The 14,710-nt window shown below is 40.7% G+C and overlaps 1 protein-coding gene across 2 annotated transcripts in view; it reads right to left on the bottom strand.

Moving 5' to 3' along the window:
- dlgap4a (discs, large (Drosophila) homolog-associated protein 4a) overlaps positions 1-14,710 on the bottom strand; it is a 92,335-nt gene that overhangs the window by 5,249 nt on the left and 72,376 nt on the right. The window contains exons 3-8 of one of the 2 annotated variants that reach the window (XM_072367611.1): positions 14,368-14,603; positions 13,163-13,310; positions 11,700-11,946; positions 1,734-2,155; positions 1,531-1,628; positions 326-780 (exon numbers count right to left, since the gene is read on the bottom strand). In XM_072367611.1, the coding sequence (XP_072223712.1) occupies positions 326-780; positions 1,531-1,628; positions 1,734-2,155; positions 11,700-11,946; positions 13,163-13,310; positions 14,368-14,603 (1,606 nt within the window). The remainder of the gene's footprint in view (positions 1-325; positions 781-1,530; positions 1,629-1,733; positions 2,156-11,699; positions 11,947-13,162; positions 13,311-14,367; positions 14,604-14,710) is intronic. The other variant, XM_072367612.1, reaches the window with a different exon arrangement.

Below are 14,710 nucleotides of genomic sequence, written 5' to 3'. Positions count from 1 at the left end.
CATCCCACTGAAGCAACAAAAGCAAAGCTGCTGCAGGAATTTGGATGACGCACAGAAAGACACTAATGATGTGTACTGGGTGAATGAGAGCTCTAAAGAATAAAAGCAGTCAGACATTATCAAGGTGCGGCCTTGATTTGCATGTTGCCTGGGAAAACAGATGGAATGTGATGATATTCATGATACAGCAAACAGACAGGCAGTCATGCATCCATGTTGAAATACATCTTCTATCTTATCTGGATCTATTCTGAACATAAGATGTGAATAAAGTAAATAGGGCCTGAAAGGTTTGGCATTAACTTGATGGGATTTTATCACTCACCCTCCTCTGAGATCTTGTTGTCTTTGGTCTCTTGCTCCATCTGTCGACACCAGCCCTCCATGCGGCCCGTTTCCGCCTGCAGTAGCTTCAGAAACCAATTGCCGTCTCTGAGGCACGCTGGCGTACTGGGCTGACCAGCATCTCCCTGCGTACTGCAGTTCCCCGACTCGAGGCTGGGATCAGGCGGCGGCAGAGAGGAGGGGTCTAAAGCCGGGTCCAGAGTCTCGGTGGATATCCTGGATGAAGCGGAGGTGTGTTTAAGGGGCTGCTGTTCCATGGCTTTGTCCTGTCCGTTTGTTGCAGTGGAATTCACTGTCTGACTGTTGGTGTAGTTGATTACGTTGTTTTCTGTGGGTGCGACATTCTGCGGCTCAGTCTCTGTATTTTGTCTGGAGGCCATGCTGCTGTCCCGGCTGAGACTGCAGGGACATGCATAAACATCAGCTTCTGACAGCCTTACACAAAGAACACAATGAAGTTATGGGTTAAACATATTCCACACTCATAATTTGAAGACAGTGAGTTTAACTGACAGGACAGTTGAATGTGCATTATAACCTAGACCAAACTCATAAAAAGGAAATGCAACGAGGATGTGGCAGTCAGGGAATTAGAAACAAAGCAGGAACAGAGCATTAAAGTTTAATGAACTGCTGGCTTTAGAGATAATGAGCAGGAGAAAAAGAAGTACACTTTCAAATAAATGTGACAAAAAATAAATTACAGTGCTATGTTCAGCTCACTACAGTCAAAAGAAGAGTGAAAGACCATCAATCAGAACTTTGTTCTGCTGCTAGGTCGACTGCTGACCGGCCTTAACGTCTCACTGCTGTAAATGTGGCAGACTCACCAGCACAGACATGGAATATGGAAAAACATAGAGCAGCTACAGTGCTTTTAGAAAAGCAAGGCCTGGTGAGGGAGCCAAAAATCAGCATCATTATAGGTTAGGGGTTTAATTACAAATTCATTACTGGACACTGCCTATTATAATCACATTATAATATACCAAAACCTGAAGACTTCTCACTAGAGTAGTATGGACTGGAAACCTTTCTTAAGGGTCCCTCAGCGTGAGGTTTAGCTTTTTATCCATCATTCAGTCGCCTGGGAACAAACCTGCTTACAGCCGTCTGCTGGTCTTAATGTACTCTCCTAATATCCTCCTTATTGAATATACGAGACAGACTGCAGAGTATACTTACGGCCTGCCGTTTTCAACTTGAACTCCAATTGACTGAAACTTTAGAGGTGCAGACAGGGGTAATAGCTCTTCTCTTGGGACTGGAATAACACAATCCACCTAAAATATCACCAACAAGAGAGGATCAGCCAACTGCTGAAGTGTAAATGTGAACTCGCACATCTCACTGTAGATTTAGAAATCAAAAAATAATAGACAGCTTGCCTGAATTCCAATAGAGGACAGCTTCCTCTTGGGCGCAGTTGGGGGCTGCTCTAGAGTTATTCCAATGCTCAGGGTGTCATTTTGGGACTCAGTAGATGTGGAAGTGGTGGTGGCAGCAACAGTGGTGGCAGAGGACAGGTCACGGGGGGCTGGGACAGGAAGCCCGAAGGCTGCAGCGGGTGCAGGGGTGGCAGCAGAGACAGGAGGTGGAGGGTGGGTCCCCTTAGCCAGGCTGCCTGTGCGTACGCTACAGAGACTGTCAGAAGAGCTGCGTCCTGACTGGCTGTTGGCCTCACTCCCGCGGTCCTGCTGGTCAAGGTATATGTCTTGGGCGGACTCGGTGCTGCTCTGCAAAGTCACTGAGATGAGGGGCTTGGAGGTGGTGCGGGGTGGAACTGGAGGAGGAGCCTTCCTATTGCTGACTGCAGACACAGAGGAAATACAAAAAGTGATGAGAAAACAGAGAACTTTGGAGAGAGGGGGCTGTTCTTTGTCTCTCAAGACTTCAGATAAAAAGCAGCAAAATAAAAGTGACAGTGCCTATGAAGTGCCAAAATATAAAACCATTACCTCTGCCTATCTGCAAAACAAACCTGTACTTTGCCCTTATTGCTGTTGCCTCCATTGAGCTGTACTGAAAGTAACCTCTGTGCTCCCTGTGATTAGTTTCTGCTGGTGGTTGTGTTCCATTGACGTCAGCCTATCTCTGGGGATCTTCTTTTACATGCTACACCTTAACAGGCCTTTTGCTCTGGAGACCGTCTTCTGCCTCTTCCTCCGACAGCTATTTTTGTTTTACCCTACTATGTAACCATGGAGCCATGCTAGCTGTGGGTTTTTGTGCTTAGTGGTGTGGGACTTTCACTTCATCAGATCATATGAACAGATTAAAAAGGAACATATAAAGCAGGAAAACAAGACTGAAAACATGACTGAAAATACATTGTTATTTATCTATACTGCAGAGAATTAAAACAAAAAAAATTAGCTAATTATTTTGTCAACTGAAACTCATTCACTCACTCACTTAAGGTTTGAATTTCAGCACCGGACTACAGGTGATTCTAATCATTTCACAGACACCAGAAAACCTCTAGTGAAGGACATTTTCACACACATACAGTGACGAAAACTGTACGAAACGCGTGAAGAATGTGAGGAAACGCTGCAACATAAACAAACTTTTGTCCTGGAGAACATGTTTGAAGCGTGCACTTTCCCCCAGTGGCTCCACGCTCACATGGCTTTTTCAGCAAGCACATTTACACCACAAGACGCCAGAAAAAGAAGAATTATTGTGTTAATGCCACCAAAACCACACCCATCAAAAGTCATCTGAAAACTAGCTTCACTAAACCAGACTAACACACCCAGATTATGTGGATTGAGGATTGAATCACCACCTTGGTACATGCTCAACTGGACTTAAATGAGCCAAGGCACTCTGCACATGCTCCAACGTTACATCTTACAAAAAAAAAGTAAGTCTAAGTATATATCAATAGAGCCAAACTGCAGTTCATGGAAGTTGTTCAAAGCGAAGCAGAAATAAAATGTTTCTGTTTATTCTTACTGTAAAAACAACATTCAAAGTCGGCCATTCATGTCTGGTGCAATCAGAGGAGGAGAAATTGTGCTTCTATCAACTTGACAGCGAATAAGTAAAAGGTGACAAAACACACTGATAAAACATACATTTGTGATTGTTTCACAATGGCAGCTTTCTAAAGCATAAGTAACTGCACACCTCAGTGCAACCCTTGTAGTAATGTGTAAAACTGAACGCTGTTTGACTGCATTTTGACAGAAATTAGCCGAATCAGGGTATGGGGGTAGCTCAACTGGTTGAGTGTGGGCACCAAGAACAGAGGCTGAATGTCCTCAATGCAGCCAGCCAGCCAGCTTGTGGCCTTTTGCTGCATAGTTTTCTTTCATATCCCACCAACCAGCCACCTCCAAAAAGAAGAAAATAAAACCTTTTCGGAAAGTGTAAAAAGAATAAACAAATAATTAGCCAAATATTTGCAAGATTTTGGACTGTGTAATCGCAGTCAACTTCAGTCTGAAAGAACCTATTAGTTCCTTTAAAGAGTAAACAAACCAAGACCCATTTGAGTCCGTCAGCCCCAACGTCATTATCCATTTACGTTGGTCCCGTGAGCTTCCATTTCGTACAATTTTGGTTGAACTAACATGTTTTAAAACAAGAGACGGTCAGCATTCATTTAAATGTCCAGTTTTAGTCAAACTAACACAATAATAAGCTTTTTCCTATTGTCATGTAAACGTGCTTGTTCTTTCTAGAGGTCTCCAGTATTCCTTCTCTACGGATTAAGACGACAAATTCGAGTTTTTCAGCGTCCCTGAATTACCTGCAGAAACCTGTTGTCATGGACCTAATAAAAAGCTACACGCACACAAGACTAAATAAAACACCTACGTGTTTTAAGGACCTTGCAAGGACTACACACTGCTGTGAATCTTTTTAGAATCAGTGATATTCTCGTTATATTTGAACAGTAACTCGTGTGAAAAATGGAATTTCGATGAAGGAAAGTGCACAATATTTGGATAACGGTGTAACATTCAGATGGTCACATATTTGAAACATAAAATTTACAATTTCTTTCGATTGATAATAAAATGAGGCCCAAAAGTGGAAAGCCTGCAGATTTAGGGTAGACGACTGAGAGCCAACTACAATACAATCACACGTGACACGAGCAAAATACCACAAGTCTTTTCCAAGCGTTTGGGGGCAGATGTCGTTTAAACTGCATGTTGCTTAGTCAAATGTAAGTGCTCCAAGACAAGCAGGAGTCGATTACATTAGATTCTTCTAAAACAGCTGAACAAGCTATTTAAAAGTTATTACTTTGGCCCTGTTAGGAAAATTTTGTATCAATTCTTTTTTGGCAATGGGTTTCAGTCTAAATAGCAACCCGACACCCTGTAATTCTGAGGGTACTGCACTTCCGTCATCAGCCAGTGACGCAAAGAACCATTAAAGCCATCATTAAATCCCACCAACATACACAAACACGACTTTGGAATCCAGCGCACGCCGTTTATGTGTCGCTCGAGCAGCCCGGCCTGCAAGTGGCAACCTCGCCCCAGAACAAACATCACTTCCAGCAGACAAAAAGAACCTTTATTCCAAGACTGAGGCCCTTCTTGTAGTGCTCAAGTCACAGATACATGACATTCCCGAAATTAATTTATGTGTCCCAGTAAGTCCAGAGTCTCCACACATGCCTCTGCTGCATTTGTTGCATCTCAAAGGCTGCGGTGTCCCTTTAACACACAAAACGCTACAGTCCATTATAAGCCAAAAAGCTTGCAATATGTAAGCACATACTTGCAATTCATACTCCATTGTAATGCAGTTTGATTTGTGAGCTACTGAAACAAACAGCTTTATATTGTTTCACAGGAAGACAGTCAGTCGTAGTGATTTGGAAGGACAAGAGATTAATCTCAGCATCTGCCAAGAATACATTTTCCAAACCTTTTGCATTCCACATGTGACTGCTGAAAGCATCAACACAATGGTAAAAAGGTACAAACAAAATAAAAGAAAACTGCTAAAACCAGCTGACATCTGGCATTTGAGCGCAATGGGAAGGTTCAACATTTTCTGTGGAATAACAAGTTCCAATGAAGAGCAAACCCAGTAAAGGCTCTATGTTCAGTCCTGCACAAAACTTCCCTATAAGAGCTGCAGGTATTTATCGGCTCTTACTCCGATTGGTGCTGACGGGAAACTTTAGAACTTTAGTCGACAGAACATCTCACCTTCAATCAAGTCCTGACCAGTGGATGCATGATAAAATTTTTTATTTTTTTTTTAAAAACGTTGTACTTGCTGGACATTGATTTGGCAAACTTGGAAGCAAACAGCGATACACTGACACATCGCGGGGTTAAGGAACAACATTACAGTTCATTTAGAGATTTTTTAATTTTCTTCTGTGGGTTGATCATTAAAAGCAACATGTTTATTTTTCACATTTAGGAGCCCAAAGTTTGTTTGTTTGTTTTAATTCCAACTGTTGAGGGAAAAGTTGCCAAGTTAACAGAAAGAATGTGACTAAGAAATCTCATTACCAAGCTGGCAAGTTATGTGGAGCAGCTGTTTAGAAATCTCTTTCCGACAGACCCGAATGCTTTTTCGTCCTCTGAAAACCACTGAGATCAGTTGTGACACCGTTAACACCTCTGTGATCAGCAAATAACTTAACTACATCGCTCACGAAAGCTATGCAGTCTACTGACTCCATTAGTAGTTCTGTCTGAGTGCGATCAGATGACCACTAATGGGTCCTCCACACCAGTCTGATACCTCACTGTACACGGTGGAGTACTTTCCTGTGCTGTACCGCTGCTGCTGTCATTAGTATCTTTTAGTAAAAAATAAATAAATAAAAAATAAACCTAAAACACATTTTCTTTCATTGTCCATCTCAAACCAGCAATAGGATTCCAGTTCTCCCGATTACTGCCGAGCTGGCTCAGAAGAGATTCTGGCCTCCAGCACAGTGTTGTAATTACAGGACAACAGTGTGGTTCGACTGAAGGATCGAGTTCAACACGCATAAAAGGAAAGCACACATCAAGCATATTCATCAGTGCTGCAAGTTACTGCTGATAGCACTAAGTAAAAAGCTAGATATAAGCCAAGTATCATAAAAGAGGTGGTAGGAGAGTTTGTGTCCAAAATTAGCCTTACGGTAGAGCAGGCTGACAAACAGAAAAATGACTTCTGAAAAACCACCTAAGACCTTGGTATTCAAATCTGATGAGAAATTAACTGCAGAAGCTGGCATTTTGATGTTTTGGCTTTCGTACAGGAATTCGTCTAATGTCAGATGGGGAAACATTGAAGCATCATAAACATATTCGTAATGGATTTTTTTATCAAAAATGTACAATAGATTATAACAGATTAACAAAACCCGAACTTTTCTTACGGTGAAACCAGTTAACAACTGTGGATAGTTTGCTGTCCAACAGGTTTACACTGTGGGGAGTTCATGCAAATTTGAGGCACTGCATATATCAAAATGACTGGTGAGGCCATTTGGCAGCTATAAGTCCATTTACAAACATGCTAAAAACTTGTCAACCAAAAGAAAAGAGCAACTTGCCTTGAGAACAGTCATTAAAACCAAGACAAAATTCCAATTATCTCCAACCTTTGCCCTGTTGGAGTCTTAGTTTGCACATTCTTATGTGCTGCAAAGTCTGATATCTTTAGGACCTCCTGTGGTTCTTTGTCTGACCTGTTGGAGTGAGGCAACAGTCTGGGTTAGAGCCTAATAAGATAATGTTAAGACATGTGGCAAGAGCTCAAAGGGTTTAATGTTTCTGGATTGGATATTGTTAAATAGATTTGTATTTTACCTTATTTTCCTCTCATCTCATCATAGTGACATAGGTTCGTTACACCTCATTACAATCACACAAGTGTCTCCCTTACACAACCAAATGGAAAACCTGTGGTTGATTTTTCCAGCTTAACGCTGGAAATTAGGTTTCAGATGCTGGGACAACAGAACTTTTTCTTTTTAAGAACTACAAAATAATCAAAAAAATAATTCCTGACGATTTATTCACCATTTCACTCGACGAAAAACTGGCATTTTCTAACAGAAAGCATACCACAAAATTGTGTTTATCAGTGTGTGATGACCTCAAAATACAATGTGCATCAATTGTATTATTCAGTCGCAGGCCAGAAGTATTCTGGGGACTAATTGACATAATTTTACCATTGTTCAGAAGTTATAAAATTAGTAGGCTACTTGTTAAGGAAATGTACTGGCTTTTCATATACTTCCATGTGGACTCATCATTAAGAAGCCTGTCTGCTGCTGACCTTACTGTGTGAAACTACAGTTTGTTTGCCCATTCGGTGAAGAGATTACCTCATCAATGAGTGTGAGGAAGAGGGTGTAATACAGTGGAGGGTGACTCACAGTCTATCTATGATATTACAGATACACCATGTGTTGTGTAATGGGCTTTTTGGATACCATGAACACACCTAGTCACTAGAATGAAGCTCCACCAGTCTGTGTCTGCAGGACTTCAACTTTACACCATCTCAGCCAATCTCACCAACTATGTTCAGCGAGTGCAGCAAAACCAAACAACAGCTAGTATTAAGGAAAGTTTATGGCTCTAATGCTACAGTCCATTTGTGTACATACCCTCCTAGTGTCAGGAGGTTCTTATAAAAGCCATATAAGTGTCCAAACATCAGAGCACTACAGAGTGCAGGAAGCTGATGAATTATTGATTGTGTCCTCAGGTCTTAAACACATGGTAGCTACTGAATAAAACGGTACATGAAACTGGACACCTAAAAATAGACACTGCAGTTGTTGCAAGTGATGAAAACAATTTTTAAGTAGATGTCCAAACGATGACTCTATTTCACTGTCACCACAGAACATCTCTCGTTGAATTACTGAAACACAACGGGCGTCAGCTTACTTTCAGCTGACTTCTGAATGTAACAAACCAGTTGACTATCTAGTACATGGTGCTTTGACCTGGTTAGAAGAGAGCATTGCACCAAGATAACAAAACGACAAGCAGTACGGGGTAATTCAGACTTTTTGTTTGGATAACCTGATACATGCAGTTAAGCGTGATTCTCAGCGTCTCTCGTGTCTCTGGAAACGCATCATAGTCACATGTCGAGGTTAAGATAAGAAAGGACAGTTAATTTACTTAACTGAACCGCTGACGTTATTCGGAGAGACAATCTCACCGATTAATCAAATATCAAAAAACACGTTCAATTTGAAGCGATTTCCACATAAATGGTGGATTCTTCTAAGCTATAATGAACAATTCGGATCAGTGTTTTACGACTTAAATATTTTTACGTGTAGTCACAACTACATTAGGCTACTGCAGCTACTTTCTGTAACAAACGGGTTTATTAGCAAGGCTTTCCAGGCATCGTGGTGTCCATACCCCGGCTGTCTACGCCTCCGCTCCTGTTAGCTTCTGCTACTAGCTAATAGACGCTCATAGCGGCGTGCTACCACACTGGGCATTTAACGGTATACAGCCCGAGGCATTATGTAGTTGATATGAGCAAGGCAAAAAGAAAAGAGATGGCTTTTTGTCATCATTACCACTCCTCTAAAAACGGCTACCACATTACCACCTCGTCGCCTCGGCTTCTGCACTCACACTCTTCATATTCTTGGGTCTTATCCCTTTCTTCAACCACATTAGCTAGCTAGTTAACCTACCTCACGATTAACGATCGCGCACGTTAGCTTACTGTGGCTAGCGTACCGACAACAAGTGACAGTCCAAACATTAACCGTCGGGCGTCAAAAAGCGAAAAACCTTACTGTGTTGCGGGTGACTCGAAAATCCTTATTTTCCGTTCATTCATGAGCTGCAGACAGACCACGGAGTCCTGCCGTAGGCTACACAACGACACTGTGAAAGAAAAGATTTGAAGTCCACGCCCTTGACGACGACGATTGGAGTCCACGTTTTGTCCGTAACTGATTTCTGCAAACGATTGGATAGATCTGGAGCGCGAGTTAATCAAAGATGAAGGCGATTGGTTTAAGCTTCGGTATTACGTTGCTTGTGAATGTACTAAGGATAGTTACGTTTCATTTCGACGGTGACGCCGCGGGAACAGTCTGTGGTCTAGACATAAAAAAACAACAACCACATATTCTGCCTATTGTGAGCTATTGTTACCTTTAACAATGGGGCTTATTAGGGGTTTGAGACATTTCCCCTCGAAATTGTTCTTTGTTAAACCCTTCAACAAAATATCAAAACAAAGACATCCCAGCAAAAAACACTAAATATCCTGGTTAATGACAAAAATAAATAAAAATCAGACAAAATTAAGTTTTGGAAATCGACAGAACAGGGTCAAATTTGACTGTACTTCTCTTTGTGTTTGCTTCTAGGTGAAGCACTTTGCCTAGTCAAAATGATGCAATCGAAACGTAACCAAGTAATTCCTGACAACATCACCAGGTGCAGTTACACATCTTTTCAAATGTTATCTGTGCTTATTCTGATGTCATTTATTACATTGTAATTCGACTGTATAACCCCAATGACAAGTAATCCATTACTAACAAAGCTTGTATATACTGATAAGACCACATCGTCAATGGACGAGACAAAAGTCATATATGAAAAGAAATAACAGTACTATTAATGTACAATTTTCCCATATCATAACGCACATGGTAATTACAATGAATTAATAATCACATTTTTCCAGTACAATAACTGTATCCATGTTAAATTTCAAAAATCTACAAAGAACCGTTAAAATAAATAAAAAATATGCATTCTATGAAACATGAGTCCAGTATGAATTGAAGCACTAACAAGACATTTAAACTTGATAGTGAGGATGTACATATCGTCTGGTGGTACGACCCTTTTGGTAATTCCAACAATCTTTGGAAGTATAAATTTATCATTATTAGACAGTTATCAAACCTTAAACTGGGGAGGAAATAAAAACATCTCATTTGTTACTAATACTGTTTCTTTATCTTGCATCTAAAAACCGGAAACCTATTCTTCAGAAAAAAAAAAGAAATTAGGTTTAATTAGCTCTTGTACTTATGACAGTTTTAGCAGATGTTTTTTTTTAAAGATAGACTGTATGAACAAAAAATTAAAAAAGAAAAGAGAAAAAACAGCAGTTTGCAAAGTAATAACTCACATTGGTTTAAAATCAGAGCAACAGTAATGTGGTTTATCTTGTTTCTGACCTTTGAAACATCCCATTAAATTTGTGCGACTGAATTAGCAGCAGCATTGTAATGTGAGGTGGAGACATCATTAAACATGTTCCACTGAGGGGAAAAAAATAATATGTGTGTGTGTATATTTGAGCACAAACAGTAAGAACAATATCACAGCTCTCTCCAAAAGTTTTCACTGAGATCTAGGTCAGAACTCATTGCATCTTCTGTGGGGGTTTTTTGGAGCCCTGACGAGGATGAGAGATAACAGTAAATGGGGAGGGATTGTCGCACTCGTTAACCACAGGTATTGTAATCCTGGACATGTCACTTAGAAGAACCGTCTCAGCGCCCCAGATGTTGAACTGTTGGCTCTGAGTTTCCATCCATGTCTACCAAGAGAGTTTACCTGTGTTACCTGCTGAAACTGTGTGACATCATCAGCTAAAAAAACAACACTCCCATCCATTCATGACCATCTCTGGATATTTCAACCACACCTCTGTCTCTGCTACACTTTAACTTTCTAAGTTTGTAAATTGATTTTATTTTATTTCTTCTTCATTTTGTTTTCTTATATATCTAGTTATTTAGTAATTTCTCCTCAATATTGATACTTCAGCAGTTTGATAAGATATTATCCAACTGCACTGAATCAAATTGAATTCAATTGAATTGAATTGCACAGTATTTTTAGCGAGCTCTACTTTGGTTTCCCCCATCCATAGAACATTATTCCATAAACTGTGTATATGTAATTGTATATGTACTGAGGAACTAAATATAGATCATTAGGATACCAATAATATAGCCAGGCTTACACTTTATGTCTATAATATTTATCGCAATCTGAAAGCCTTCTTTAGTTGCTGTTCTATAACTTTGGAATTTTTTTTTTTTACAAACATTATAATAGTCAAACTTTTGTATTTATGAATAACAAGATTGTAAATTCTTTGTTAAAATTCAGGAATGACAATAGTTCTGACCAGGGCGCATTAAACAGTATTGTGAGAGTTAGTGTATGTGAAATGAAATATGTTTAAAATTTCACATTTGATGGAGTTGGGTGCTGTATTTTAAGACTTTATTTTCAGTTCCCTACACAAATTAAAAAAAATTTTAAGGTAGAAGAATGGTATCTTACAGTTAGTTCTTCCTCCACTTTGACCAACTTACAGTCAGAGATTGTCCTGTCATTTGTACTCACTTGTGTTGGAGCTATAGCTGTAGCCTGAAGTGGTGGGTGGTGGTGACTCTGAGTCCACAGAGGCTGTGTCTTCATCCTGGGAACAGCCAGCCTGGATAGCCCGCAGGTAGCTGTGGCTGCGCGAGCGGAAGCACGTTGGCGCAGGAAGATCCAGAGCCTCTACTGCCTTCGACTCCCCCTCACAGTACGGCGCAGGGTGCCCACAGCCCTGCCCGCATACCTGAAAGAACGTGTGCAGACTCACACGCTGAGGGCAGAGGGCAGACTGATGAACACGCATTAACAGATCTACAGTCGCTAGTGAAAGCGATACTTAGATATTTGACTTCAGTAAAGGTGTGAACATAGAAAAACACTGAGCTGCTGGTAGATGTCATGTATTCAAAATTCTACTTGAGTAAGACAGACGCACATTAAAGTGTGAATATTCTTACTTTGCAGTACAACGGTCACTCCAAGGTGTTAAGAATAGTTAATAATTAGAGCTGGTAATATTTGCTTTTTGTAAATGTGGATGTTTTTTTGTGCAGTGCAAACGTAAGGCTTGAATCTCCTCCAAAGTGTCAAACCAAAATTTTGAGGGCATTACTGAAGTAGAAGAAAATAAAGAAAACTAAATTGTGCGTTTCAAATATAAAAAATCCAAAGCGTGTGGTACCGAAACATAACGTAGCACACTATGTAGGTTTAAGTACTAAATTACTGGCTATTCCCACAAGTTAAGATGGGCAAAAAAGAAATGGTTTAAAAATATGTAATATGTAGGTAATGTTACTGCTTTAGGTTTTGTTTTTTTTGGGGGTGGATTTGTCTATTTTCTCTCACTTCCGTCAGCTTTTTCTCTCACTTTCTGTGTTATTTTGAAATGTTTTCATCTTACACATTATTGCTAATTTTGCTTCCTGTGTTTACTTCACACTGGTTCTGAGATCTGTTGATTAACCCACTGTTGTATTCCCACCATATACACCTGTTGGCTATATGTTGTTAATCCCCTTCTATATACTTTGCTGGTTGCAGTCACTGACTCTCTCACTGGTTGATATAAAATCTGGCCAAATACAGTAACCCCATTGCCTCACTATAAGTTATTTTCATCCTAGCTGATGGTGCGACTCTAAATCTAATCCCTGTGAAGCTACAACAATGGGCTCACTCAGGTTTACACTGCTGCACATGCTCCAGTTTGACAATCTACAATAACTCTAAAGTTTTCTATTCTTATACCTTGTTACCAGCCGGTTCATTCATTTTTGAAACTGCACTCAGAGATATACATTAAAATATTTCTTTACAGTGGATTAAAAGTTTAGTTGTGTCAGTGCAGTTTTGCTTGCCATTGATCACATCTACTCTTCAATTTTTGGAGCGGAAAATAAGGGGAAAAGGGAAAAATCTTTTTCCAAACAAAACAATATCACAAACTACCATAATAGTAACACATAAATCCATCAAAGACATACCTGACTGGCCAAGCCTCTGCCCAGTGTACCAGAGCAATGGCTGAAATCAATGTTCCTGTGGCATGGCGGGGCCTCCAGGGGGCTCACCAGGCAGTCTAAGTTATCAAGGCTCCGATTAGTGTTCAGCTCTTTCAGGGACGGCAGGGAGCTGTGGAAGTGAATTTAATAATCAGCCTCTCAGGAGTCGAGAAAGAGAGTGGAAAAAGTAAAGGCTGTGTTTAATTGATGATATCTAGGGTTTACTTTAAATGACACTCTCAAAAATTCCCCTGAGTGTTTAAAATTAAATACTACTGAGATGTGTGGATGGCAATGTGTGTTAGGGTTTAGAATTGCAGCACAGAGGAAACAACAATTCATGAGAAAAAGTTAAACAGGATTTTATGCATGTGTCTTTTTTTTTTAATTGTTCTTAGAAATTAATTTCCTCTGTTCTGGCTTGCCAGTTTGGCACCTGGCATCAGTGATAATGTTTGTGGACTAAGCAGTGGAGTGTGCTGGAGTGATTTCCATGAACATTTGCATGTCATGACATCAGGGCTTGAGGAATCACGTTAGGAGTAAAGAACGAACATGTGACTCGGGGTACCTGCAAGATGAGAGATGTAGCTGCAGGCTTAGAGGAGAAATACGAGGAAGGTATGGGCAAAAAAAGGTGGCGGGTAGAAGTGGTAGGGCAAGTGAGGGTGGAAAGAGGGCCAGACTGCCTGCCTGTGGATCACACTGACCTCAGATGCTGCATAGAGCATGCACTCTGTAGAGGAGACCACAGATAATCCTCCCGCATGAGAGCGTAGCAGCAAGGCCTGTCCATGTAGGTGTAGGAGTAAAACACATGGCAAAATTTTACCACCTATTTGCTTTGCAGCAAATAAAGATGATTGTATATGCCCGTTCTTGTCCCTTCATAGTGAGCTGCATGTCTACCTCCATGCACTGCCTCTGTGAGCTTGTTTTCTAAATGCTGCTGCACACCCCAGCAATATTTGTGACGATATGCTGCCACCTGCTGACTTCGAGGACACGAGAAGAAAGTCTCTTCCACAACATTAACATTATTCAATGCAGATACTGTTTATGCTTTCATGAATGTAAAGTAAAAAAAAAAAAAAAACACAAACTTAACTATGACAAAACAATGGGCATGATATCCAAAGCCATAATTCCAGTTTGATTAATTGGATTGTCTGTGCTGTGAGACTCACTGGCGTGGAGGTGGTGGTGGCTGCTGCTCGCTCAGGGACTGCTGGGTGGCCTTCAAGTAGCTCTGACGACGAGCTGCGGATTTGGGCGAGGGTTTCGGGCTTCCCTCCGAGTCCTCGCTGTCTTCAAGGTCTCCCATAGCTTTCACATAGCTGCCACTTCGCATCCTTCGACAAGGGATCTCAGTTCCTCTGGTCCGTCCACGACCCAAAGTTCCTGTCCAGTCCTCTAGGGGGACCTGAGTTATGAAAACACACATTTTTGTGAGACTGTGTCATGCTGACACTCAATGTACATCCCTTGTTAATGTGTGTATAGCATAGCTTGTGTCTAATTTTGTTCACA

Source organism: Leuresthes tenuis, unplaced genomic scaffold, assembly GCF_036924035.1.
Source record: "Leuresthes tenuis unplaced genomic scaffold, fLeuTen1.0.hap1 SCAF_16, whole genome shotgun sequence".
Lineage (NCBI taxonomy): Eukaryota > Metazoa > Chordata > Actinopteri > Atheriniformes > Atherinopsidae > Leuresthes > Leuresthes tenuis.
Note: the sequence above shows the minus strand (reverse complement) of the source record. Positions and strands in the feature narration are given on the sequence as shown.